This window comes from Argentina silus (assembly GCF_951799395.1).
Source record: "Argentina silus genome assembly, chromosome: X".
NCBI lineage: Eukaryota > Metazoa > Chordata > Actinopteri > Argentiniformes > Argentinidae > Argentina > Argentina silus.
Window position 1 is genome coordinate 27,474,135 of NC_139653.1, and position 27,678 is coordinate 27,501,812.

The window sequence follows — 27,678 nt, forward strand, 5'->3', positions numbered from 1 at the left end:
GAAAATCAGACCTATTACTATGCTTAAATGCCACTCAGTTGAATGAATTGTGTTGACAAACAATGAATGATTATGTTAATGAAACTTGAATGAAAATTGTGCTAAATTATTGCCACTTTTGAATAAATGAATTTATAAATAAATAAATAAATGAAAGGATGTATATTGGATATTAGCATTGGGAAACATGTTAAGAAAAGATGAGTTGCAAGTCTAATAAAAAATGTAAAAAAAATAAATAAATTTGATTTTAAATTAATATACATAATGACTCAATAAATAAATATAAATACATCAATAAATCAATACAGTGCATACAGTAAAACTGTCCCTCCTCCCCCCCTTGCCACCCAACACATGGGGAGTGGAACCAGCACTCACAGAATTCACACTGGACCCATGACACCAGCTCTAAGCCCCCTTTGTCGAGGGGATCTGCTTCTCGACAGGCACAGCAAAACCTGCCCAGGCCATGTTTGTAGTTGGCCTGGGTGTGCTCTACATTCACCTTCACTTTTCTTCCCCTTGACTTTGAAGAGGGGGGCACTGTAGAGGCAAGTAGAAAACAATTGTTTAAAGAGAGACATTAGTTCATGCACATGGACATTGCTAAATGGCTATGACATACATACTATATTGTTGTAGTTGAATCTCAGTGGGTATAATCAGTCAATAGGTTTATTACAATTGAGTTGCAACATGCTACACATAGTTACCTGGGGCTGATGTCATGGGCCTGGTGAGCGCTGGTCCAGGGGAGAAGGAAGGACCACTTGGAGTGTCTGTGATGAAGAGGTAGTAAAAAAGGTCAGGTACGATTGTGGAATTCCCGTTCTCAGCTGATTGCACATAACAGTTTATATGAGGAACTTAATGGATAAATGATGTCACCTATCTGGCCAAACAACTGCATGTTTTTGACGACCTGGAGGGGGAGGACCTGCAGACTGTGGTTGTGTCTGTAGAGGGGAAGTTAAAAGGTAAGCAATTGTAACTGAATGGCAAGCAGTTAGACTAACAGCTACTTCAATATTTTAATAATTTATAGATTTTACCAGCTGTTTTTATTTTTAAGTCCTGGTAGGTGGGCATTGATGTAAAATGTGGAGGCAGGCAGTCTGGTGGATGGCAGACGGATGTGGAAGGAGCCTGTGTTGCTGGTGGATGCAATGGGAGCCATGTGGCCTGTGGTGGGGAGCAAAGGGTTGAGGGACTGGTTGTGTAAATTTCAGACGTGGTGGTTATTTTGGTGGTAGCAGAGGTGCTGGTGGGTGCAGGGGCTCCTCTTGTGTGGAATTTGTTTTTGGATAGCGAGATAGCCCTTGGCATAAATCACCATCAGAGGGACATCCTCCCCAGCACGCGTTCGGGCAGCATGGTGATATGGTCCCTGGTGCCGGGTGCCTGAAGGTAGGGATGTCTGCATCCCTTTGCCACCAGCACCTTGCGCCTGCTCTTATCCATGCGAAACCCAGACTCGTCGCAGTTGTAAATCTGCCGGGGCTTTTCCCCCAGCCCTGCTCATCTAAGTACTCCCTCACTGGAACTTCACGGGCACACATGGCTCTGGTCCTCTCCAGGTGGTCTGGCTTCCTCATAGTGAGCTCCCCCTAAGTTCCGCCACCAGGTGCGGGAGAGGGACTTGCTGTTGGAGCTGGGTCTTGGTCAGGGGGAACCCATGGCTAGCATTGTAAAGGCAGTAGTGGACCAGGGACGTGTCTTCTGCATCTGTAAGTATGCGCCCTTTGTCCACTAAGGCAGCCATGGGTCACCCGGCCTTTGACTCTATCCATGAGTGTCGATCTGGGCACACCGAAGGTCTTCACTGCCTGCCTCACACTCATGCCCTTCCTGCAGGCTGACAAAGCACTGACCATGTCCTCCTCCCTCCATGTCTTGTATGTCCTCAGTTTTCTAAGAACATTTTAAATAATAGTATTACAGGTCAGTACTAATTAATTATGCTAAATGTAGTATTACATTACATAATACTATTATTTAATGTTGAATAATAAAATACATATGTTAAACTCTCCATTTGAATAAAATAAAACTCTGCCTTTCATTCTTAAAAAAATAAAATAAAATGTGTGTGTGTGTGTGTGTGGGGTGGGGTGGGGTGGGGTGGGGTGGGGTGGGGGGTCTTCAAACCTTATAGTAGAAGGAAGTGCGTCACCGCCGAGTGGTCGGAAATAGAGCCTCGGTCGAAAATACGTCCGCGCCAGCTACTCACATGACACCGATTATTGCCCGAGCAGACCAGTGCAGAAAATGAACGCCACAAACCGATCGAGCGTCATGTGGCACATTGAAAGAAATACTTACCAAGTTTGCCTTAATATTTCTTGGTGGTCGTAACTGAGTGTTGTGTTCTTATAATACTGAGAACCTTGCAGAAATATCAAGAAGGCGTGACGTTAGTACCAGGAAGTAGGCAGGATGTACTCTCTTTGGCTACACCAAACTTTTTTATTTTGAGGGTGTGTCATGCTTATTTGCGCGGTTGGTTGTCTTCGTGCCGTAGCTCAAAATTAGTTGACAAACCAGGAAAGGTGGTAACAGGTAAGGTTCAGGCTATACTATTAATGACTTTGTGTATTGAATGCCACAGATGCAGCTACAGTAGCTACAATTGTCTCCTGACTTTGCCTTACTGTATGTTAGTGGTCAATTTGGTCACTGCTAGTGCAGTGTGTCTGTCTGCATTCCTAACATTCTGACCACAACGTGCATGCGTGTGTGTATGGTCAGTCACACTCGCCTGCCCTTCTCTTGCTGTGTGTGGATATGTGTGTTATTGTCTACACGTGGCTGCACAAGAGCACAATGCACTCCCTCTGAACCAGACCTGACAATTTATTCATCACATGTCAACAAGTCATAAAACTACATTGGGAGAGCTTGTTGTATTGACTACTGTATGTCTTTTCAGGCTGAACTGCTGTGATTGAGTGAGAATGAGGAATAGACACAGGGGATCCCAATTGGGTCTGCTGCTTCTGGCCTCCCAGGTGTTCCAGGTAGGTGTGGAGAACATCCCCCCTGTGACGCTTGCTGTGCTGGGGCTCAACGTCTACCTGTTCTTGGTACCTGCCTCACCCCTGATGAAGGCCTGTGTCAGTGTCGAGCAGGCCTACTGGCATGGGGATTGGCGCCGCCTCCTGCTGTCACCGCTGCATCATGCAGATGACTGGCATCTGTACTTCAACATGGTGTCGTTCCTGTGGAAGGGTATACGGTTGGAGCGCAGGCTGGGAAGTGCCTGGTTTGCCTACCTGCTTGCTGTCTTCTCTGTGCTCACAGGTGTAGTCTACCTCCTATTAGAGATGGGACTCACTGAGCTCACCCAGGACCCATCCTACAGTATGCAGTGTGCAGTGGGCTTGTCAGGTAGTGTACTTTCCATGTTCGTGTTGGTATGCTAGCTTCTGGGGATCCTCAGAATCTGGAGTAAATGGAAGTAGGTAATATGTTTTACAGGCATAACAGGATGGTGAGATCGATGTGCTGTGTTCTAGGGGTCCTATTCGCTCTGAAGGTGCTGAGCAACTATTACCATCCAGGTGGTGTAACATATGTGATGCACATCTCTGTGTCCAATCGGTATGCTTGCTGGGTAGAGCTGGTGTTGATCCATATCACGTCACCAGGGTGAGTTCTCCTGGGGGAGGGGGGTGGGAGTAGGTTGCTAGGTAGTGTAACTACTATTCCTCAAGACAGTTTGTTTCCTTTAAATAAACGTTTGATTACATATTGTGTATGTGTAATGTAACACCCTCTTTTCCATAATACCCTCTCCTTTTGCAGGACTTCCTTTGTGGGACACCTGGCAGGCATCCTGGTAGGGCTTCTCTATACTGCTGGCCCTCTGAAGACCATTATGAAAACAATTGCAGGTGTGTGTATGTGTATAGAATGTGTGTAGCATGTTTGATCTTTCCCAAGGATTTGATACCACAATGTACCCTAGAAGCTAGCGTACTGGGTTGGACGTGGGCAATTCTACTTCAGGTCTCAGGAAGGCAATGTCATTGTGCAATTCTAACCAATGGAATTTGTGCATTTTCCATTAGGGGAAAAAAAACTAAAATCCATTACATTTATAAGGAGGCAAATGAAATTCTCATCTTTCTTCTCCAACAGGATTTGTATCTTCAACTGGTTACAATGCTAGACAAAATGCATATTATAATTCATCAGGTATGTACAGATTTCTGCACCATTAGTTCTTGCTAATTTCTTGTCAAACTTCTGCAGTCTGCTTAAGTGTGTGTGTGTGTGTGTGTGTGTGTGTGTTTCTCTCTGTAGGATACAGCGGCACTGCAGGGCCCCTTGTGCACCCTCAGAATGGCCACCCCTACACAGCTGGTATGTCGGAGGAGGAGCAGTACGAGGCAGCCATCAGGGCCAGTCTGATTGACAGAGGTGAATAAGCAAAGATATAGAGCCTGAAGAGGCATTGATAATGTGTTATGCACACTAATGATCTCAACACACCCCAATGATCTGCTATTTAATTGATTTTGTTTTGTGTGTCACTGTTTGAAGAGCTGACCAAAGTGGCACATAGCAGGAGGCACTTTAGTGTTCAAACTTTTCTGTATACTCTTTCTTTAATAAACTTCCCCCTATTGGAAACATTATTGCACTAATACTCAATTCAGACCTTTGTCTGAATGATCAAATTACTAATTTCATATATGAGAATATTTTCATAATCGCAACCTTATGGTTGTAACTTCCCGATAGAGCCAAATGCAGAGGTGATCCGGAGGCGGCGACTCCAGAGGTTTGACCGCTGAGTGACCCGTGGTTTTGTTGGAAGATGAAAAGCCCTGTACTGTTAAGTGTCAAATGAAGAGGACAGCATGTTTACCTTATCGTGGAGTCCTCTGTGTTTTGGTATGAGGAATCAAACACACCAGTTATAGTATATGACAGCACTTTGTCACAATACAAGGATAGACATATTTACGTTTCAGTGATTGGAATTCACTGTTATGTTTATTTGTGCCATTTTTGGAAACCTTGATTTCCACTACTTATCCTCATCAAGGATATTAAGCTTAGTCTATAGCAGTTAAAGGTGAAGCATGTTTGCGGCTAGCTACGGCCACACTGAAAATGTGAAAACGTACAATATACTACATTTTCTTAGTGTGCATATCCTTGTAAACAAACAAATCATAAAATGGGTATGTAAAAGCCAGTGCTCGATTTTGATATCATATGAGAGTGCTCAGTTTGGACCAAAACAGCGCTTTTCACTGAACGTTCTTTAACATGTGATCTCATTCCTTGAATACTACAAATATCATGGCCATTCAGCATTTTTCTAAAAGCTACATGGGCTTTGAAGATGACATCAACTCTTCAGGATTCTGCTATTTCCTTCTTTTCAAGTGTAAGCTTGTAAGAACTGCATTACCCTAGCAAGTGCACTAACTGATATCTTGGCACTGTAATACGCACCATGAAGTCTTAATTCTATATGGTTGTTCTGCTCTAGACGATTTCTGAGAATGAACCGAAATGTTCTGGAATGAGCTGTTAGATTCAACTATGTATTTATCAGTACTATGATGATGAAGTGGAATATTACTTGTTGAGACACACAAACATAGAGCTGCGACACAACAGTGATTTATTAAGTTGCACTTTTCCTCTACTCTAACACAAGTTAGAGACAGTTGGAAAAACTCTGTAGATTTTAACATTTATTTCCAAAGATTGGTTTTGAACAATATAGCAATTGGTCATGTTAACCACATTACTGAAATCAGTATACATATTTGAAGATGTCAATTTAAAATATAATGGATAGATTTCTGGTATACAGTGCCTTCGGAAAGTATTCAAACCCCTTCACTTTTTCCACATTTTGTTGTGTTATAGATTCAATTTAAAATTGATTAAATTAAAAGATTTTGCCATCAATCCACACACAATACCCCACAAAGACAAAGCGAAAACACGTTTTTTGAAATACAGAAATACCTCATGTACATACGAGTATTCAGACCCTTTGCTATGACACTCTTACAATTAGCTAAAATGCAAAAATGTCATCAACAAATCACTCAATAAGTTGAATTGTGTCCATCTTAATGCAAGGATAATAGTTCATGTAATTATGGAATTAATATCTTTGTTTTTAATAGGGTCTCTGATTTGCATAGGAATCAATTACACACTGTGTAGATCAGGTTGTTGTTACAAACTGAGCAAATGGAGAGGAACAAAACTGCTCAGGAATGCGACCCTGAGGCCTGGGGAGGCTTACAAAAATCTACAAAGTTGAATGGTGGAGAGGAAAAAGCACAGTCGATGGGACAACATCATCTCAGTCACTCTACAAAATTGGTCTATAATCAAGTGGCCAAAAATAATCCCTTAAGGGAAAATAATCTCTCATATCCATGTGTTTGCAACAATGAATTCAAGTGATACAGCAAAGAAAATAGCTGGAAATATGTTTATTTGGTTTTACTACAAAGCATTAAGTTTGGTGCAAATCCAGCACATGCAATGCAGTTTCTGTACCATCTCTTGTGTGAAGAATAGTGGTAAAAACAAAGATATTAATTCCAAAATTACATGAACTATTATCCTTGCATTAAGATGGACTCAATTCAAGTTATAGAGTGATTTGTTGATGACACATTTGCATTTTAGCTAATTTTAAGAGTGTCATAGCAAAGGGTCTGAATACTTATGTACATGAGGTATTTCTGTATTTAATAATAATGTATTTTTGTAAATTTACTGAAATTTCAAAAAATGTGCTTTTGCTTTTCATTCTGGGGTATTGTGTGTGGATTGATGGCAAATTCTTTTAATTTAATCCATTTTAAATTGAGTCTATACCACAACAAAATGTGGAAAAAGTGAAGAGGTCTGAATACTTACCGAAGGCACTGTATTTCTGTCACCTATGGAAGTTCCAATACAAGCTTTGCTATGTTTCCCTACAGATGGCTTTCGACATTTTCTTTGTCATGGTTATGTTGCAATCGATGCCATCAGCTTGTTATATAATAAATGTTTATCATTAAATATATCTTGTGGTATATCTCTTCCTGTATGTTATTGAATTCACCTTTTATTAGATTTTATACAACACACATATAAATGATACCAGAATGTGGCTATTAAATTATTACAGCATCAGCTAAAGGCATCAGCTAAGCCTAACCCTAAAGGCTTTTATTTAAAATGCTGTAACCGTTAGTTACAAGTGCTTACCTGAACACATCACACAGACGTTACATTTGGAAATAAGATGCATTTATTTAACCTTTAAACAGTCCACATATGATTTTTAAATGTATTTAAAGTATACTGGTTTTTTAGAGGAATATATGTGTTAGTGAAAGAGTTATCCTATAAGGATTAAGTGTGCTGTCTGGGGTGGCTCAGCATCTTGGTGTGTGTGTCAGCTGTGTGGTAAGTGAGTCCTGTGTGTAATGCTAGTTACTGTATGGAGAGAAGGAAGGGAGTTAAGGGTAACTCTCCTTTCCTATCACAACCACTGTCAGTTATCATAACTTAGTGCCATCTCTGACAAGCTGTTAATACAGTCAGTTTTCTTCATCTTTGCCCTCAGTGCTCTCATTACTGGGGAGGAGAGCCTCATTATGTATGTCAAATGGGATAATTAGTCAGGGGAGTGGTGTGGCCTCCACAGCGGAGCTCTCTGGAAGATCTGGCTTGATGATGGGCCCTTTACAATCCATCCTGCTGCCCTTGGAAATTGGTCATCTTTAGTGTTTAAAAAAATTCTTATTGACCTTAAACTAAATTTGTGTCAACAAAATAACAAGACAGCAAGGGTGTGCACAGAGTATACATGGAGTATGTAAAGGCTGGGGAAAAGGAACTGATAGACATTGGTGAAATACCCTGTTTCAGCCCTATAAAGATCATGATATGGACTAAAGTTGTCTAAACTCTAAATTATGATACGTGTGAGTGCTCCATAACACGACCCTGTGTCTCAGTATCCTGGCTTTTCCTCTCCTCCACAGCCAACAAATACTTCCAAACATTGTGGCCTGAGTCTCCTAACATTTGACATGATATTTGTCTTCCTTGGAGAAATAACATGCATTCACTATTTTCAAAAATAGCACCACAATAATTCCTACCTAAATAAATACTCTTGACATTTACAGTAAAAATATAAAGCAATCCTGTTCTTTCAACAGTGCAAACATATTTACATACAACAGAAAATAATGCCAAAACGTACAGGGAAACACTTAAAGACTGCAATTTCAGTCTTACACACTGTTAAACATGAATATGAAGTGTACTGAATAATGTGTGGACATGTTAGTAAGGTATATTGATTTAGTTATTTTAAGTAGTGTGTTGGAGTCAACTGATTTGAATAGGGAATCCTGCAGCGTACAAGAAAAGATGTTTTTTTTTTAAAAGGATTACAGTAGGTCAATTTGATGAACTGGTGCTGTTACCTCCATAACAAATGTTTGGGTCTACAGTCCTTTTTGACAGATTTCTTAAAACCAACTGAGATGAAGCCCAGTTAGGCTAAACAAAGAGTATACTGAAAACCAGTGGACTGAAATATCAGACCCATCCGGTCCACAAACATTTACCATCTAAAATCAAACATGGTTTAACTACAGTTTCAATCACTACATCTTAATGGTACAGATTACTGATGAAGTAGATACTACAGTTATAAACAGCAAAAGAACAAAAAACAATTCAGTGGATAAGATATACAATTATGGTTAATGTAAAAGAGCGTGGGCCAGATAGCTGAATGTACTGTTTGCTTGTAATGAATTATGTGGTAAGCACAGTAGTAGGCAATGGTGAGTTATTGACAGCAATAAATCATAGTTATCTAGTTAGTGATAATCTGCAGTGTGGGAGGAAGAGACATGAGCAACAGTCAATTACTAAGATAGAGAATCCCACTGAAACAATAGTGATAATCAGTGCTGTCTGCCAGTTTATAATTTGACAATGGAACAATAGCGTGGTAAGAGGGATCATATACAAATACCATAGGAGAACATTATACCAAAGGAGAACATTAGGATAGTGTGCCTACCTTATCTTCTACCTTATATCAACAACCATCTGTCAAACTGTTGATATGACAAAAATGATTTCTCAACCAATAGACACATACGTTATGTAATAAATCACTTAGCACCAGTTCAGTAAAAAAGTGTCAGATCTGTGTCAAACAGTATATTATACTCTGGGATTCTTCAAGTGTTCCCCTCAGTTTGTGGATCAAAGGTGAGGTCATAACAGGTTTATGTATTGAAACATTTTTCTTTGGTGTACAGTTCCCCCTTCTGCCGAAGGCTGGGTATTTGCACAGATTGCTTGTCTGTTTAAAAAGCACAATATCTTTAGCACAATGCCAAGTACTTATAGCTTATGCGTGATGTTTGATATACACATTTCTAGCAAAATATGATTTCACTGTAATAATATTTGATTGTTATTTTCCCATACCTGGCTTTTTAGTTACACCTGGGTGATTCTATTAAAGTAGTAACAAGTGTGTCAGAGTCCACCAGTGTGTTGCAGCTCGTCCCTCCTGCGAATAATTGATTTTATATGAGTCATCCAAAAAAGTTGTAAGAATCCTTGTTGCACATAAAAACATAAAAAAAACAGAGTTTTTCTGTTTGTGGTTGAACCAGGGGCCTTGAGCAAAGAGCAATCTGTGCCACTCGATATCAGGTATTCACGCATAAGAAACATAAAACATTGATTTAAAGCATTCAGCCAAGTGACAGATTCTAGACATTTTTTTGCTAATCTAATACTATCACTGAAAATAATTCAGCTGAATGAAGGATATTTCATCAAGTATGTTCACTGAATATGAACTTGGATAAAACAAGTTAAGAGAGTAACGTAAATATCAATATGTTTGCAGCCCTTCAGGTAACCAGCAGTAGTTACAGCCTCTTAGGTGACCAGTTGGGTGTGATCACTGCCTTTCAGGTAAGAAATCAGTGTGCATTTTCAGTGCAGTTCTTGTTAGGATGCAGGCTGGAGGCAGGCTTTTGGCGCCAGTGCTTGTTGGAGGTGGCCGGGCTCAAAGGGTGGGCAGGGTTACTCCTTCATGCAGACGTTACATCTGCCGACGTTCAGGCGCTGCTGCCACTCTTCTTTGAGCATGCCCTGGGAGGGCGAGGGGCTGAACTGTCCGGCCATACCCACCCGGGTCAGCCAGAAGCTATAGATGTTGGCGAAGTAGTGGCACGTTCCTCGTGGTCCCTGGCACTCCACAAAGGGCTGGGCACGGAAGTCCCTCAGGCAGCTTCCTGATGATGTCAGAGATTGGCCACCCCCCTCATCACCAGCCCCTGTGTGCTACAAAAACAGATTTGTCAACTGTCTAAAAACACATACCCGCTCAGGCTATATATACTCTCAGATGTATACACACACGTACTTGCATTAAATACACATACTCACCATGAGGAAGGAGTATCCCACCCACAGAGTCCTCCAGTTTGGGGGGCAGAAGGGTGTGCTGGTGTCCTGGCTGTGAACAGCCACTGCTGGGGAGGGAGCCTCACACACTACGCAGCGGCTGATGTGGGGCTGGATCTCCTGGCCCGCCACGGGCATCATGGGCACTGCTGCCGTAGTGGACAGCCAGTAGGACTTATCATTGCGGCTGGCATAGTCACAGGTGCCCATGTTGCAGTAGGAGAAGGGCATGGTGCTGAACAGCCGCATGCACGAGCCTGCCTGACCTAGGGGATATAGACAGGATACTATGAGCAGATCTTTGATACAGAGATAAATACACACACACACACACACACACACACACACACACACACACACACACATACAAACACACACTATCTCACCTGACAAACAGATAGTGTGTCTTGTTGTGTTACAGACTAAGTTGATAGTGATTGTAGTATATTCATGATTATGTGTTGTTGGAGCATACATGCTGTGTAGCCACGCACCAAGGTCCTGTGTATGGGCTTTCTCCTGGCCCTCCAGATACAGCAGGCTATAGCCAGTCCACAATTGTGTCATGTCTGCAGGACACGAAGGAAGTGTAGCTGATTGGCTGTGCATCACCAAAAGGAAGCCAGAATTGAATATTGTGGTTGGGCCTGGGTTGCCACGGTCTCCTGTTGGGCCTGAGTCACCTGGCATGGGATACAGTCAAAGAGAAAGAGAAGCAGTCAGACGACATATAGTTAGAGACAGAACAACAAGAAAACAACCGTTACAGAGAGTCAGAATACAAAACTAGGGTTTTATGGAGTATACCAGTTCAGGACCAGAGGGTTGTAAAGTTTGTATCCACAAGCTATGGCTCTTCTGACTCACCCTGTCGTCCCACAACCCCCATCTCGCCCTGTACACCTCTTTCTCCAGGGCTGCCATCCTCACCAGCAGGGCCCACTGGCCCTGGGAATCCTGGGGACCCCAACAAGCCGTTTCGCCCTGCAACAGAACACACAAATTAAGGTCTATACAAAATATGTATTTATGAATGCTGCACATGTAGTACATAAATGAACTGATCTTTCCTAACCCTGCTTTGCATAACATGTTGGTCCACTAGACCTTCCACCAGACCTACCATGTATTTGGGAAAAAGTGTCTGGGAACCAGATTAGAGTTCCTGTGACCTTCTTTGACACATATAAAGCACTACCTTTCAGTCCCTCTCTACCGTTGGGTCCCTCCACTCCAGAAAAGCCAAGCAGGCCTGGTAAGCCAGGGGAGCCTGAAGGCCCAGGAGGTGGCCTAGAAAGACTGATGGCCACAGTTCCATTTACTCCTTTTGGACCTGTGAAGGAAGAACAGATAGACAGAGGGGGAGGATGGGCTGGTGTAAGTTTGTTTGTCAAAGTCACTCCTTGTTTGATGTTGTGTTTAGCTGTATAATTCTCCTCATTCATCTCTACTCGGGTGGTTATTATCACTATTAGAAACTGACCTGGATCTCCTCGTTCACCCTTGACCCCATGGGATCCAGGGAGGCCACATGTTCCAGTAGATCCGCTGTGTCCTGGGAACCCCATAAGCCCAGGAGCTCCTCTCTCACCTGGCAAGCACCACACACCACATGGTAAATGTTAAACATACAATCGAGCAAATAATGGTAAGGCCAGCATCTGTCTGGGTCTGTCTGCCTTATAGTTGTTATAGAACTGTTAGATTTGACAGAACTGTTACCTTTTGACCCACGTAATCCTGCAATACCAGGCAGCCCTGGAGTTCCTGAAGCCCCCTTCTCCCCCTTGAGTCCTGGAACTCCTGGTACACCGTTGTCTCCCTCATCTCCAGTCATGGGCAGGGCAGGGCCGGGAAACCCAACGTCACCAGGTGGTCCTGGAACAGCATCACACACTCATATCAACGCACACACACAACCATTCAACTGAGGATCGTTGAAACTACACACAGTGACTGTCCATGTGCACCATAAAATGACGGTAGAATAGAGAGCTCATGGAAACAGTTGAGAGGTGTGATTCTGACCCAGCGGTCCATCCCGTCCAGGGAAGCCTTCCTTTCCACAGTGCCCAGGCTTGGGATCTTTACAGTCCATGCCCGGCAGACCTGTGGCTCCAGTGGCTCCTGGGCTACCTGCAGGAAGAGGTCACAGCATTCCACTTAACATATCCACTTTGACATGAACAATAGGCATGATGTTATGTGTAATGTAAGGAGGTGGGTACCTGTGAATCCAGACTGGCCCTTAGGGCCTGGTGGCCCTGGTTGAGATGGCCCTTGGGGCCCCTGACACCCCCTGGAACCTTTATCTCCTGTGCACCCTGGATCACCAGTAGGGCCTGGCACACCTGGTCCTGTGAGGCAAAGACAGTGAAATCAATCTCTTTCACTTCATTCTCTACCTTACCTTACACACCTAAGTGTGATCCCCACTTACCTCTCGCTCCGACCTCGCCCTTCACACCCTTGAGCCCATCCAAACCATGTAAACCCAGTGGCCCAGGGGGACCTGGGAAGTCACACAATAAGACAATAATTGTTAATATTTTAACAATATTTTTCTGTTATTTGGTGTAGGATGAATATGAGGGTGTGTTTGATCTACAAACAACATTATGTGTTTTTCTGTGTGTGTGTGTGTGTGTGTGCGTGTGTGCATGTGTGTGTGTGTGTTTGTGTGTGTGTACGTGTGCGTGTGTTTTCAGTCTGATCTTGTGTATGTCTCCACCTGTGAGTCCCCAGGGTCCTTGTTCTCCCTTGGGCCCAGGCAGTCCAGGGGTTCCTGGGGAACCCTCATTCCCTGGTTTCCCACTTGGGCCTGGTGGTCCAATCACACCTAGCAGCAGACAGAGGAGTGAGGGGTGAGAAGAGCAGTGCATGAGCTGGAAGATGCAGTATTGAAGTATGCATAGAGTATGGCAAGGTCCTCACCTGCAGGCCCAGGCAGTCCAATGGATCCTTGAGGGCCAGTTAGCCCTTTAGGCCCTGGAGCTCCAAAGAATCCCTGTTCACCTGGATCACCTTGCTCTCCTGATGGGGCTAAGGGAATCAGATTTGCAGATGGTTCAGAGACATCATACACTTGCGTTCTCTGTTTGCCTTGTGCTCCATCTACATTCATCTCACCAGATAGCCCATTGTCTCCACGGGGTCCTCTATCACCAACTGGTCCAGGAATGCTAACGGAGTCACCTTTGTCACCTGTTAACCAAGGGACTCTCAGAGGTCATCAACACTACTCATGAAATTCATACAACAATATGCCTCTTCGCAATAGATTCACTGGGATAGTTTAAACCACACATAGAATATAAAGAGAATATACAAACTCTGTTGTGTCTATTAACCGTACCTTTGATACCACTGTATCCTGGGAAGCCAGGTGTGCCAGAAGATCCAGTACACCCAGGGTCACCCTTTAAAAACACCAAGCAACAACATTAAAATGACATAATATTAATATATATACACACACACACACACACACACACACACACACACACACACACACACACACACAGCACACACACTTCTACCAGCAGTATGGCTTTGTGAAACATTCATTTTGTTAACCCCAACACAGGCAGAGCAGTAGTGAGCCTGTCAAATCTCAAATAGATAAGGAGACAGTATGTGTAGAAGCACACCAGCATCCAGCACGCTAACCTTCCTACCTGATCACCAGTCTCTCCAGGAAAGCCAATGATTCCTTGTTGGCCTGGAAGTCCAGGTAGGCCAGGTTCGCCTTTCTGTCCACAAGAGCCGGGTGGTCCCAAAGGCCCACTCTCTATGCCAGGGGGTCCGTCTAGCCCAAGATAGCCTGGCTGACCCCTTCCCCCTACAGGGCCCTTGTCGCCTGAGATGTTAAAAAGAAATGTTGAGCACTAATAATTTCCTACCTCTCTCTGCTTTGGAACATTTGTGGAACATACTATTTCCTTCAGATAAATGTCAAATTAGAAATGATTACAGTGTTAAGACAAGTGGGTAAAATAGTTATTGTCTTTCTCGTACCTCTTGGCCCAGTAAAGCCATCGAGGCCAGGATCTCCGGGGGCTCCTGCTCTTCCTTTAATGGGAATCCCATTGGTGACTCCAGGGTCCCCAATGACTCCTCTGCCCCCTGATGGACAAACCCAATAATGGAGTTAAATCATCTCTGTCATCCTCACATTCACACCACTATTTGTAGTGCATTGTCATGTAAAAGAGTGGTATACAAAGAAATTCCCCTTGCTATAAGATCATTTATATTACCCTAAAAGATTAAGATGGTGATTTATGTATTCATACCTGTTTCTCCTTTAACACCCTCATCTCCTGCTAAGCCATGCCGGCCATCGAAGCCCCTCTCCCCTTTTCTACCTTGAGGTCCAGTAGGTCCACTCTGTCCCGGACTGCCTGAAGAACCATCCCTACCAGGTATCCCTGCCAAACCTTCATGAAGAATGTCACATCATATCAGTACATATCTGGCCTCTAAAAGAACATCATGGAGTAACATAGAGATGATATAATAGGAGGTCAGGAATAGTGTCTTAAAAGTTTATAAAACAGTTTTATAAATAGTGACATAGCCTCATGGAAAAAACACAATACTGCTGTTTAGGTGTGGACTATGGTTGTTGCTAAATTCATTCACTACCAATAACAGGCTCTTCTCTTACCCTTCTGCCCATTATCCGCTGGTATGCCAGGGTCCCCTAATGGGCCTATAGGGCCTTGGACTCCAGGGTACCCTGGAAACCCTGGACAACCATGTTTCCCAGTGTTTCCTTTAGGACCAGTCCCGGGCAGACCGTTCTCTCCAATACAACCTTTCTCTCCAGCGCAACCTAAAAAACACAGACATTACAGAGAAATTATATACACAGACACACAGACACACAGACACACAGGCACACAGACACACACACACACACACACACACCACACACACACACACACACACACACACACACAGCCACACACAAACACAGCCACACATACACACACACACACACACACACACACACACACACACACACACAAAAACCCTGAAGTTTAACTTAGGTTGACCTACTTGGGGGGCCGATGTCTCCTATATGTCCCATGGGTCCTGGGAGACCAACAACCCCTCCTTCACACTGCACAGGGGTTAGACCTGGAGGCCCAATTCTGCCAGTAGCACCACTGTCTCCCTGCTCCCCCTTCCTCCCTAGTGCACCAGGCAGCCCCGTTGGACCTAGAGTGGAGAACAATTGGTCAAATTAAACATGTCATGTATGAAAATCCCCTTCTTTTGATGAGTTTCTGCTGCCTTTCATGTCCAGTCCAGAGGATTTAAGAATTCCTCATAACTGACATCAATAATGCTCATCACTGGTACCTGTTAATCCAACTGGACCCGGCGGGCCTGGGACTCCTTTGGGCCCTGACAGTCCCAGTGCCCCTATGGGGCCCATAGCCCCTGGAGCACCAGGGCCAGAGTCCCCGATGGGGCCTTTCAGCCCTGGGGAGCCTCTGGCGCCAGGAGAGCCAGGAGTACCATCGAAGCTCAGTCCCTCAGAACCTGCATCTCCAGGATCTCCAACACATCCTATAGAGCCTTTAGGGGAGAACAGTGAATGATGTAATGTACTCTAATTGCAAATGTTACCACTATTTTGTTTCACATATACTGTACATTATGGGGGGAAAGATGATTTCCACCTGTGGGTCCAGGTAGTCTAGACAGTCCGATGTCCCCTTTCTCTCCCTTTAACCCCTCCGGTCCAAAAGGTCCACGATAGCCAGGGGGTCCTGCCCCTCCGTTGATCCCTAGGCATAACATGGGAGAGATGTCATTCAATGATAATTATTTGTATTTATACAGAGAGATCCTACTGAGACCTGAGTCTCTTTTACAGAAGAGCCCTGTAAGAACAAGGTACAATGTCAACAGCAGATAATATAAAAGAAACATCCAGATCTAATGTCTAATAAAATATGATAAACATTAGCAATACATTCACAATTCAGAGCCAATAAATCACAGGCCTCATCTTCCATATCATTCTAAACATTATTTGGGCACAGACAGGGTGTGTGTAGGTTTACCTGGGCGTCCAGCCTCGCCCTTCTCACCAGGGGCACCAGGGTTACTGGGCACACAGGGTAGAGTGTCACCTGCATAGTACAGATAATGAGATGAATAGGACATCACAAAGAGTTGTATTTACTTGATGATTTGACAAAAGAACTGCCAGAATCACTTTTATTACTTTTCAAAGTGAAAGTAACACACAATCGCTCTGACAGGCACCTTACCTGGGACACCTTTGAGCCCAGGGGGTCCCCTGGATCCTGGGGGTCCATGGTCTCCAGGGAGCCCCCGCTGTCCCACTGCACCAATGACATCAGGCCCTGGGAAGCCAGTTGGCCCAGGAAATCCCTTTGGCCCGTCAAAACCTGGATACCCTCTGTCACCAGGAAACCCTGGGTAACTATTCCCCTGAGTGGTCCAACAATTAGTAGAAACCAATCAAACTCAAACAGGTCGAGAGAGGTCACTCCCATTATGTTATGGAGAAAACATTTCAGGCATTAAATAAACAAAAAAGGAAGTAGAGTAAAATCGTATTCTGTATGTTGGCAACAGTGGATATGACTTTTGGGGCTCTATTTTAATGGCATAAAAAACAGTCTTAGCGCAAGCGTGGGCACTGACGGGGGAGCTATAGGGTGTGTCAGAAATATTAGTGTTATTTTCAAGGCCAACATTTTCAATGCAACTGATGGCACTTGCCCTGGTCATTGTCGTGAGGTACTCCACCCAACTGAGCACAAGCAAGACAACGCTCCAACGCTGAGGTCATTTCACCTGTTACTACCGACACAAATTGCCAATATGCCTGTGTTTGAACTTGCGTCCGTTTTGCGCCAGCTGAAAATAGAGCCCTTGGACACTTGGTAGACTCACCTCGGGGCCAATTTCACCAACTGCTCCTGGCTTCCCGTCATCTCCCTTCCTTCCAGTGAAGCCAGGGCGGCCAGCAGGTCCTGGAGGGCCTAGTTCTCCCTTTACACCTAGAGACCCACCACAAGCCATGCAAATTCACATTCAAACTCACATTTAGTAGACAAAATAAGGAAATACTGCAACACAGCAACAGATTCATAAACAAGGAGGGGGGTCAAGTTCTGAGGGATATCAAATAACAAGGCAGGTTCACAAGAAGAATGGTCACTTACCTTTGATATCCATTATATAGAGATCACCTTTCTGTCCTTTGTTACCCCGGACACCTGGGAATCCTGGGAGGCCCTATAAAATGAAAACAAATAAAAAACGTCTGTCCACCTCAACGAGTCCAAGATTGAGGTCACACTATATGTAGGGCTGGAAAACACTACAGCTGTAAGATCAACAATGGTTCATCCTACAATGAGTAGCAGTGACACTCACATCTGGCCCACCTCCTCCCATGTCTCCAGGGTAACCAATGTCCCCCCTTAGACCTAGCTGCCCAGGAAGTCCAGGTAACCCAGGCAAGCCTGTGGCACCAATGTGGCCAGGGGCTCCAGGTGAGGGAGGCTGACATTCACAATCACCAGCACTCCCTGCAAATAAGACAGAGGCACAGTATGTCACAGCAGACCCATTAATCTCTCACACAAATCAAACAATTTCTTAAATGATGACACATGAAATAAATACTAAACATAACATATCACGGAGTGGCTCACCTTTGATACCTGGAAACCCAGCACCTCCTGGTGGGCCTTGATATCCATCCTCTCCGGGGTCTCCTGCTGCACCTGGAGCACAATAGGTACCTGTAGCACAATCAAGAACACATGCTTTAAGCCATCATCCCAACACCCAGCTGAAAATGGCCTCAAAGGTGCAGAATAAGTGAGATTTAATGAAGAGAATGCATATAAATGATGGTGTTAATAAGGTGGTTATTGCAATAATGTTGAAATAACAGTGTGCTCACCTCCACAACCTATGAGGTGCCCACCCAACACAGATCACAAGACACAGGATGATGTCATACGAGGGCACATAACATAATGACATCATTCCAGGAGACACAAATTCATGCAGAACAGACATGGAACAGGTTTAATAAAACAGGCACCAGTGGGTTATTGGAAGACAAGGAAAAGGGGGGTCAAACTAACTACACACTTCAATATCACACCACAAACAATAAAGAACTAGATACTAGATCTACCAAATATTTCTTAAAATTTGCAAGCATTTATATGTTCAGGGTTGAAAAACACAGAATGATGTTACAGTATGCCAATGCATTAAACATCAAAAGGTTAGAATAGAGAAAGTGTTCTACTGGAAATCTGAATGAAAGGGATACAAAAAAAAGAGTAGAACCTCTTTACAAACCTGGGGGGCCTCGCTCTCCTCTAAACCCTATGAGCCCTGCCAGGCCCTGTTTGCCAGGCTCTCCAGGTGTAGGGCCATTTAGGTAGTATGCTCCAGGCTCCCCTTTCACTCCCTTGGTGCCAGGGTACCCTGGTAGTCCAGGTTCACCAGTTGGACCTGAGGAAAGAGAGCATAGATTAGATTATGGTAGCATATCAGGAATTACTTGTCTCACACACACACACACACACACACACACACACACACACACACACACACACACACACACACACACACACACACACACACACATACACACATACACACACACACACACACACACATTCAGTGTGTGTGTGACCAGTATTAGCCAGGGGACATTGAGGCCACTCACCTGGAATGGATACCCCTGCCGATCCTGGGGGACCATGCATCCCCATCTCCCCCACATCTCCTTGGAGCCCTCGTTGTCCAGGCAGCCCCGGCTCACCTTTACTCCCTGAAATAAAGTGAAGGAATCTGGGTCTCAGGAATTGGTCCTGTGTGCCCTCCTTTGTGAACCCCTATTGAACTCTGAGTCATACCAGTACTTAACTTGTTAGTTTGATCAACCATGTCTAAAAATGTATGTAACAGATGGTTCAAGGTATACCACATTTTTGTCCCTCTGGGACTCAGGGGACATTTGATGTTGTCTGTGTGACGCGTGACTGCTGCCAAAGCTTCATTTTACCATTCTAAAATGTAATCGTCTGCCTCTAACCCAAGGAAACTGTTCTCCTCACTCCTCAACCAACCTTCCCCTCCCTCTCCTCCTCCCTCCTCCGTCTCTGCAGATGACTTTGTCACCTACTTTGTAAAGAAGGCTGATAACATTAGCAGCTCTTTCACACAACCTTGTGCTATCACTACTACCACTAGTAGATTTGGCTGTGATTTATTATCACTTTCCCCTCTCTCCTACAACTTGTCTCATCCAATCGGGCAACCACCTGCCCTCTCAATCCCATCCCCTCACCCCTTCTCCAATCCATCTTGAATGACATCCCTCCTTTCCTTACCTCTCTCCTCAATTCCTCCCTGACCACTGGCTCTGTCCCGGCTGCCTTTAAGACAGCCAGAGTCAAACCTCTTCTCAAGAAGCCATCACTTGACCCATCCAAAACTACAGACTGATATCGCTTCTTTAATTTTTTAAACTTGAATGTGCTGTTTGTAACCGACTCTCGTGCTGTTTGTAACCGACTCTCGCATTATCTCTGAACAATCTCCTTGACCCACATCAATCCAGCTTCAAGGCTGCTCACTCTACTGAGACTGCTCTCCTTGAGGTCACGGAGGCCCTCCACACTGCCAGAGCGTCACACTGTCCACATCACGCACCCTCACCACTGGTGCCCCCAGGGCTTTGTGCTAGGACCCTTATTGTTCTCTCTGTATACCAAATCCCTTGGCTCTAATTTCCACTTACCACTACTTATCTCTTTCCCCCCCGTGACACACAGGTGGTGACACGTGTCTTTACGTGTCTTGCAGACATCTCTGCCTGGATGTCTGCTCACCACCTCAAACTCAATCTTGACAAGATGGAGTTCCTCTTCCTTCCTGGGAAAGCCTGCCCTTGCCAAGATTTCTCCATCACGGTCAAGAACTCCACTGTGTCCCTCTCCCAGAAAGCAAAGAATCTTGGTGTGATCCCAGTCAACCAATTGTCTTGTGTCACTAACATCACAGTGATGGCCCACTCCTGTAGATTCTTCCTCAACAACGTTCGAAGGGTACGCCCATTCCTCACTGGTCCAGGAACTTGTCATCTCTTGCCTAGACAACTGCATCTCACTTCTGGCCGGGCTCCCTGCCTCCGCCATCAGACATGCCTCCGCCATCTGTCTGGTGTTCAATCTCCCCAAATTCTCCCATGTCACCCCCCTCCTCCGCACCCTTCACTGGCTCCCTGTAGCAGCTCGCATCAGATTCAAGACCCTGGTACTCACCTACAGAGTGGTAAAGGGAACAGCCCCTCCCTATCTGCAATCGATGGTCAGTCCCAAAACACTGGCCCGATCTCTCCATTCTTCCACCTCTGCTGGCCGCATGGCACCGCCATTTCTACGAGGACGTAGTGGTCGCTCTGCTCAGTCACGGCTCTTCTCTGTCTTGACGCCCCAGTGGTGGAATGAACTTCCCACCACTGTCAGGACGGCGGATTCACTGCCTATCTTCCCCCATAGACTAAAGACCCATCTTTTTAGGGTACACCTGGGCTCTTCCTCCTCAGACCTCTCCATCCCCTAACACCCTACATTACCAGAACTTGGAATCCAAAAAAAGATGTCTTCCTTTCTCGCGCACTGTCACTGCCGATGGCACTCGTTCTTATCAAAGGTTTTACTTACGATGACTGTTGTATAGTTGATTTACTTACAAATGTACTGTAACTAAGTGGAGCTTTGTGTGTCGAAGCCATGAGCCATGAGAACATAGATATGGGGAATCTAAACTGTGCTGGAAAGATATGAGTGTGGACTAGTTCCGAGAATAAGTTATCTGTCCATTGAAGGTTTCCCAGCATATAAAAATGCAGGGGCTTTCAATAAACAACTTTTCTTTTCACCTAGGGTGTGTTGTCGCTCTCTCATTGTAAGTTTTTTTGTTACTAGTATTGTATTGGTATTCGGATTTGATTCGTATGTGAATGCTAAGAAATTATTCATTGATTGATTAAAATGATTGTAACACTGGTGCCTTTGTCACATTCTTTATTTTGAGTGAAGAAGTCGATTCCTACAAAAGGATATCATTGGAGTTACACTCACTCACTGTATAAGTGGCTTCTCTGGCATGGCTGGTCTCTCACAATGCCCAGGGTTATGGCCTCTTCATGCTCTCCATTATGAAGGCATTGCCAGTGATGATTATCAAGCCAGTCCATGATTGACTGTAACTCCAGCACTGCAGCTGCAGTCTTTCTAATATGTTCCTGATTTGAAATATTGTAGGTGAATAGAAAACTGGAATGATGTGAATGTATTTGACTGACTTATTTCTACACTGAGGAATCAGATGACGAATAACTTGGGGGACTCGGGAGGGACACATCTTCATCTTCACATGTGTTTTATGTAGATGAGTTTTATCCAGACATTGTTAGAAGGAATAGGGTTAATGTCTAAACAGGCAAAGTGATATAATCACCTTTACAGGCTGTATGATGCCCACGTGACACACATCATGGGACACACAATGATGACATCATACCAGCCAAGTGTCAGAATACACATCAAACAAAGACCAGACAGAAGGAAGAAAGGATTAGGGGAATAATGTGGAGATAAACAAGATATAAAGAGATATAGAAGGGGTGTTTGAAAGACAAAGAAAATACACATCACTCGATCACATGAGATATTACACTGAATCAATCACAACACTGTGGGCCATGCTTCAGATAAGAAATTGTTCCAATGTAAGGCATGTATGGATTACAGAGAGAAGGTGTTGTATATCTGCTATGACTGCTATACTATATGTTATGTTCTATGTGCTATATATACTGTATGTCAGTCACACTACAGTGTCTGTCGTGTCAGAGGAGAGTTCATGTTACCTGTGTGATTGACGTATATGAACTTTGTGTCTCCTTTAGGGCCTGGATCTCCTGCATACCCCTTGGAGATATTCAGAAAGGTTTAATAAAAATGTAAAATAGGCACTGTCAGTGAGATTAGAGGGCAAATAAATAGGTTAAGCATTATTTTCACAAACAGAGAGGCTAACCTTTGGACCCTCTGTTCCAATCAGACCAGGTAGTCCAGGACTCCCAAGAAGCCCCTGAACATATGAGAAAGCATGGCGATTAGACACACATGCACACACAGACAGACAGACACAGACAGACAGACAGACAGACAGACAAACAGACAGACAGACAGTCAGACAGACAGACAGACAGACAGACAGACACATACACACACACACACACACACACACACACACACACACACACACACACACACACACACACACACACACACACAAACAATATGCTCACAAACTGCTGCATACCTTTAGACCAGGTATCCCTTGGATGCCGGGGTATCCAGAAATGCCCTAAAAACATAGTAACAGACAAATCTGACATTTAGATATTGCCTTATGTGCCTTACTTTAACAGTTTTTTTTTGTTTTGTTTTTGCAAAGCATATTGTGTTGCATTAATGTATGAAGTGTGCTATACAAATAATATGTGGTTGATTGATTGATTCTTTCGATGTAATACAGTCAGGAAATTACTAAACAGTGTGATGTGTCTGATGTGTGCTGAGTGTGAGAATTCCCCATGTTGATATAGTTAGTATTTGTGGGGACACAAAGTCCAGGACTGTAATATTGAGGATTCACCGAAAGATGGCGACAAAATGATGTAATTCAAGATGAAGCCTATAGTTTTGTGTGTTGCTGCCCTCTGGCTGCACTGAAAATGTACATATGCTACATTTTCGTATAGTGGCAATTGTGTGCAAATCCTTACATAAACCGTAAAATAGGTATGTAAAGGCCAGTGCTTGACCACAACACTAGATTTTAGATATCATTTTGTTTAGACCAAAACAACGCTCTTCACTTAAGATACTTGATATCATATGATCTCATTCCTTGATAGCCAACAATTTATCATGGCCATTTAGCACTATTTGAAAGCTCAAATCTACATACTGGACCTTTAAGAGAAGAGAGAAAGAAGGCACACAGAGACACAACCTTCAGACAATCAGAAAATCTGCTGACTTTCTCCTGATCTTTAGTGGACAGCTTCTCAGGCTCAACTTCATCATGGTTAAGCATCACACAGAGACATAGAGAGTCGATCACAATGACATATTGACTAACAAAAACATTGCGTCAAAGAGGAGTTTCTTGTTCTTACCCTGTTTCCAGGAAATCCAATGATTCCCTTCTCTCCTTTAATTCCTGGGAATGAGTCGAATCCCTGAGAAATCAAACAAAGCACACATAGTACTGTAGTTCAACGCCACAGTAAACCCCACAGCACAGTGTGAACTACAGGAGATTACATTACTAACTACATTATAGAACTACAAGAGATGTATCTGTTCATATGATGTGGCTCACAAAGGTCCAAAATTACATGTGTTATTAAATCACACATTAGTTGTACAGAGAAGCTGCACATGAGAATTGGACCTGAGAATGTACTGTGTAACTATTGGAAAACAACACTATCAAGAGTGAATCAATACACTCATGGACACTGATGACTACAGATATATGCAGCAGGCTCTGTTAACTCACATCAAGTCCTCTGGGTCCACACTCTCCCTTCACACCTCCATCCCCCTGAAAGAACACACAGTCATCCAATGAGAACAGGGCAGACAAGAATACAGAGTAAAATGAGTTTCTCCAAGGATACAAAACTATCTTCTCCACCTTGTCTCCTTTAATATAGTAGTCCTCTGGGGGGTCCACAATCTCAAAGGGTCCTGGGGGGCCTTGCATACCCTGGTCTCCCTATGGGACATAAACCCAGGACAAGTTGTCAGTACCAATATCCCCATCACACAAAGCTACATACTCATAGTGGTGGATTACTCACTTCATCTCCTGTCTGCCCTGGTAATGATCTTCCTTTCTCCCCCTAAAAAAGAGTGGGAGAAAGTAGGGGCGAGTAGAGAGCATGTCAACTTTTTGTGACTAAATATTTTCTTAGCCCTTGACATGAACTAATGCAAGGCCCATTTAAGATGATGTGTGTGTGTGTGTGTGTGTGTGTGTGTGTGTGTGTGTGTGTGTGTGTGTGTGTGTGTGTGTGTGTGTGTGAAAATGTAAGTGTGCAAATACATAAAGGATTAGGAACTTACAGGGGGACCTCTAATGCCGGTTAAACCACGAGAGCCCTGCAGAAATACAGACACACAGGAGTAGATACACAACTTACAGGTACATGTTTTTAAACAAATATAGAGTAAATGAGTAAGGGAAAAATACTCACATCAGTTCCATCCAAACCAACTGACCCAATAGGACCTCTAGGGCCAGTAATACCTTGTAGCCCCTGTAAAACACAGAGAGACATGTAAACCCCTGGGGAAGCTGAAATCCATCCACAGAGAATTACATAAAAGTGTGTTAATGTTAGAGAGGCTGTGGTTTATCATCAATATTTGTCATGGGTAAGGGGAGTTTGTAGGCACAATAAACAGTGCCAGCGTCTCTTGGCCAATCAGAATGCTTGGTTGAATGCTAAAAGGTCTCTCTTATATTTTTGTTTTTGTTTATCTCAACAAGCATGAATAAAAGCTAAAAAAAACATATCTGTTTTATAATTCAGTAATCATGTTTACACACTGAACTATGTTTCATCACAGTGCAGCACGGCAGCAACATTCCGGTCAGGTAGTCATATTCTTATGTATATTGTGATCTGACAGAATGTGTCGGATACACAGTGACCGTCTTACTCACGGGCAGTCCAGGAATCCCTACAGGCCCGACGTCACCCTGTCAGAGATAAGTCAGGTTACAGTCACTCAGGTTACAGTAATACAAGGAAGTACAATTTAGGATGAGGGGGTAATGAGACAATTCTATTCTATTCTATTCTTGGGTTGAGAATAGAAACAATGGGTAAAAGAGAAAAGAGTATGTTGATAGTAGGGTTAGAGTATATTATATGATATAATATGATATTTGGTTTAGGGGTTGAAAGCATGTTATTGTCTGGCATAGCTACATACTGTGCCATGCATAAGTAATGGGAAGTGAAGCATTTTTTCTTCTTTTGGCTCTGTACTCCAAAAGTTTGGATTTGAAAATTAAAAAAAATGACTATCAGGTTAAAGTATAGATTCTCATTTTTTATTGGTATTTGTGTACATATCGGTTTTACCATTTAGAAATGATATAATTTTTATACATAATTCCCCTATTTCAAGATATCAAAAGTAATGGGACAGATTCAAATAATGTCCAAATTAAGCACTCATGTTTACTATTTGGTCAACAATAATTTGCATCCAATAACTGCCTGAAGTCTGTGACCCATTGACTCCACCAGACGCTGGGAATCTTCTCTGGTGCTGGTCTGCCAGACCTGTACTACAGCCATCTTCAGTTGTTCTTTGTTTTAAGGTCTTTTTACCTAAAATCTTATCATCAGGAAATGAAATGCATGTTCAATTGGATTTACATCTGAAGATTGACATGGCTAGTCAAGAACTTTCCACCTTTTGGCCCTGAAAAACTCCCTTGTTGCTATGGCAGTATGTTTGTCTTTACTGTATGATGAAGCACCATCCAATGAATTTGGAGGCATTTGCTTGCCCTCGAGCAAACAAGATGTTTCTGTTCAGAATACATTCTGCTGCTGCCGTCAGCAGTTACATCATCAATTAAGACAAGTTAGCTAGTTCTAGTGGCAGCTATACATGCCAAACCATAACACACCCTCCACCCTCTTTCACAGATGAGGTGGTATCCTGTAAATCTTCTGCAGATCTTTTTTTCTCCAAACTGTCCAACTGCAATCACTCTGGTACATGATAATATTCATCTTATCTGTCCACAATACCCTTTTCCAGACCTCTGCAGGTGTTTTAGGTACTTTTTAGCAAACTGTAACCTGACCATGCTTTTTAAGGATAACTAGTGGTTTGCACCTTGCAGTGAAGCCTCTATAGAACGTAGTCTCTGACACATTTAATCCTACAGTACGTCCTGGAGAGTGTTCCTGATCTGTGGGACATGTTTTGGGGGTTTTCTTATGGTGAGCATTTTCATCCACTGTAGAAGTCTTCCATGGCCTACTAGCCCGTTTGCGATTGTTGAGCTCACTAGGTTTTGGCTATATTTCTGAAAGTTTGTTCAGCCTAATAATGGCTTCCTTGACTTTGGACCTCATGTTGACAGACACCAATAGCAGATTCCAAATGCAAACGCAAAACCTAGAATCCATACTAGACATTGAGAGCTCTCTTATGCCTGCACAAATGATGTGATGGAACACACCTAATTTACCAAAAAACACCTACATACTTTTGGCGCCCTGAAATAGGGGGACTATGCATAAAAAGCCAAACCAATCTCTACACAAATACACTAAAATAAAATCGTAGAACCTCTACTTTACCGTCATAATAATTGTTTGATTTCAAATCCAAACTTTTGGAGTTTAGATCCAAAAGAAGAACAAATGCTTCACTGTCTCATTACCTACACTGGAGACTGTAAGTTAATGAGACTGTATTTAGGAATTGGGGCTGAAAAAGTCCAGATGTCTCAAGGAGAGCACTTACAGGAATACCAGGATATTGGATGAACTGAATCACAGGGTGCCCTGGTGCTCCTTTAATTCCTGTAAAACCCTGCTGACACAAATGTTAATGTCAACAGTATATATTGGTCAGTGAATATGAGCACATGCACACTGAATGCCCTTCTCTAAGTGTCCCCTACTCTAGCCACATTCTCACCGCTGCTCCCGAGGGGCCGTCCAGCCCAGGGATACCAGGGAAACCAGAGTCTCCCCTCGTCCCATTACAGCCATCCAGCCCTGTCAGACCTGGAGTACCCCCTGGCCCAGGGTGACCCTGAAACACACCACACACAACGTTAAGCACTTAAGACAGTGTATACAACATTTCATGTACCTGCACACACATGCACAGCACATAAACATTGATCAAGAAAAACATTAAGCATTCGCAAAGCTTAAATTGTGTTAGTAAAACCTGATACCAGTCCTGTCTCCAAGACACACACAATTGGCTATGGTGCATACAGCATTCAGCCACATGTGTTGTACTCACCGGA

The 27,678-nt window shown here is 43.5% G+C and overlaps 2 protein-coding genes across 2 annotated transcripts in view; one reads left to right on the forward strand and one right to left on the reverse strand.

Moving 5' to 3' along the window:
- Positions 1-2,228: 2,228 nt before the first annotated feature.
- On the forward strand, positions 2,229-7,070 carry rhbdd1 (rhomboid domain containing 1). The gene is made up of 7 exons (XM_083695389.1): positions 2,229-2,562; positions 2,933-3,390; positions 3,519-3,651; positions 3,808-3,896; positions 4,144-4,200; positions 4,309-4,425; positions 4,750-7,070. The coding sequence occupies exons 2-7, from the start codon at positions 2,958-2,960 to the stop codon at positions 4,800-4,802; spliced, it is 882 nt and encodes a 293-aa protein (XP_083551515.1). The 5' UTR covers positions 2,229-2,562; positions 2,933-2,957; the 3' UTR covers positions 4,803-7,070.
- Positions 7,071-8,848: 1,778 nt separating this feature from the next.
- The window catches only part of col4a4 (collagen, type IV, alpha 4), a 41,868-nt gene continuing 23,038 nt past the window's right edge, over positions 8,849-27,678 (reverse strand). The window contains exons 6-47 of the mRNA XM_083695388.1: positions 27,675-27,678; positions 27,339-27,455; positions 27,162-27,230; positions 25,333-25,368; positions 24,860-24,922; positions 24,729-24,764; positions 24,464-24,505; positions 24,298-24,378; positions 24,160-24,204; positions 23,774-23,836; positions 22,912-22,956; positions 22,624-22,677; positions 22,454-22,514; positions 19,241-19,345; positions 18,868-19,023; positions 18,204-18,293; positions 17,923-18,077; positions 17,709-17,781; positions 17,437-17,543; positions 16,785-16,968; positions 16,575-16,643; positions 16,188-16,295; positions 15,865-16,083; positions 15,559-15,720; positions 15,164-15,331; positions 14,790-14,933; positions 14,512-14,619; positions 14,172-14,353; positions 13,850-13,913; positions 13,624-13,698; positions 13,429-13,536; positions 13,226-13,333; positions 12,935-13,006; positions 12,723-12,851; positions 12,523-12,630; positions 12,217-12,372; positions 11,978-12,085; positions 11,693-11,827; positions 11,362-11,478; positions 10,989-11,177; positions 10,477-10,760; positions 8,849-10,371 (exon numbers count right to left, since the gene is read on the reverse strand). The exon at positions 27,675-27,678 is cut by the window's right edge and continues 41 nt beyond it. Of these exons, the coding sequence (XP_083551514.1) occupies positions 10,111-10,371; positions 10,477-10,760; positions 10,989-11,177; positions 11,362-11,478; positions 11,693-11,827; positions 11,978-12,085; positions 12,217-12,372; positions 12,523-12,630; positions 12,723-12,851; positions 12,935-13,006; positions 13,226-13,333; positions 13,429-13,536; positions 13,624-13,698; positions 13,850-13,913; positions 14,172-14,353; positions 14,512-14,619; positions 14,790-14,933; positions 15,164-15,331; positions 15,559-15,720; positions 15,865-16,083; positions 16,188-16,295; positions 16,575-16,643; positions 16,785-16,968; positions 17,437-17,543; positions 17,709-17,781; positions 17,923-18,077; positions 18,204-18,293; positions 18,868-19,023; positions 19,241-19,345; positions 22,454-22,514; positions 22,624-22,677; positions 22,912-22,956; positions 23,774-23,836; positions 24,160-24,204; positions 24,298-24,378; positions 24,464-24,505; positions 24,729-24,764; positions 24,860-24,922; positions 25,333-25,368; positions 27,162-27,230; positions 27,339-27,455; positions 27,675-27,678 (4,660 nt within the window). The 3' untranslated portion in view covers positions 8,849-10,110. The remainder of the gene's footprint in view (positions 10,372-10,476; positions 10,761-10,988; positions 11,178-11,361; positions 11,479-11,692; positions 11,828-11,977; positions 12,086-12,216; positions 12,373-12,522; positions 12,631-12,722; positions 12,852-12,934; positions 13,007-13,225; positions 13,334-13,428; positions 13,537-13,623; positions 13,699-13,849; positions 13,914-14,171; positions 14,354-14,511; positions 14,620-14,789; positions 14,934-15,163; positions 15,332-15,558; positions 15,721-15,864; positions 16,084-16,187; positions 16,296-16,574; positions 16,644-16,784; positions 16,969-17,436; positions 17,544-17,708; positions 17,782-17,922; positions 18,078-18,203; positions 18,294-18,867; positions 19,024-19,240; positions 19,346-22,453; positions 22,515-22,623; positions 22,678-22,911; positions 22,957-23,773; positions 23,837-24,159; positions 24,205-24,297; positions 24,379-24,463; positions 24,506-24,728; positions 24,765-24,859; positions 24,923-25,332; positions 25,369-27,161; positions 27,231-27,338; positions 27,456-27,674) is intronic.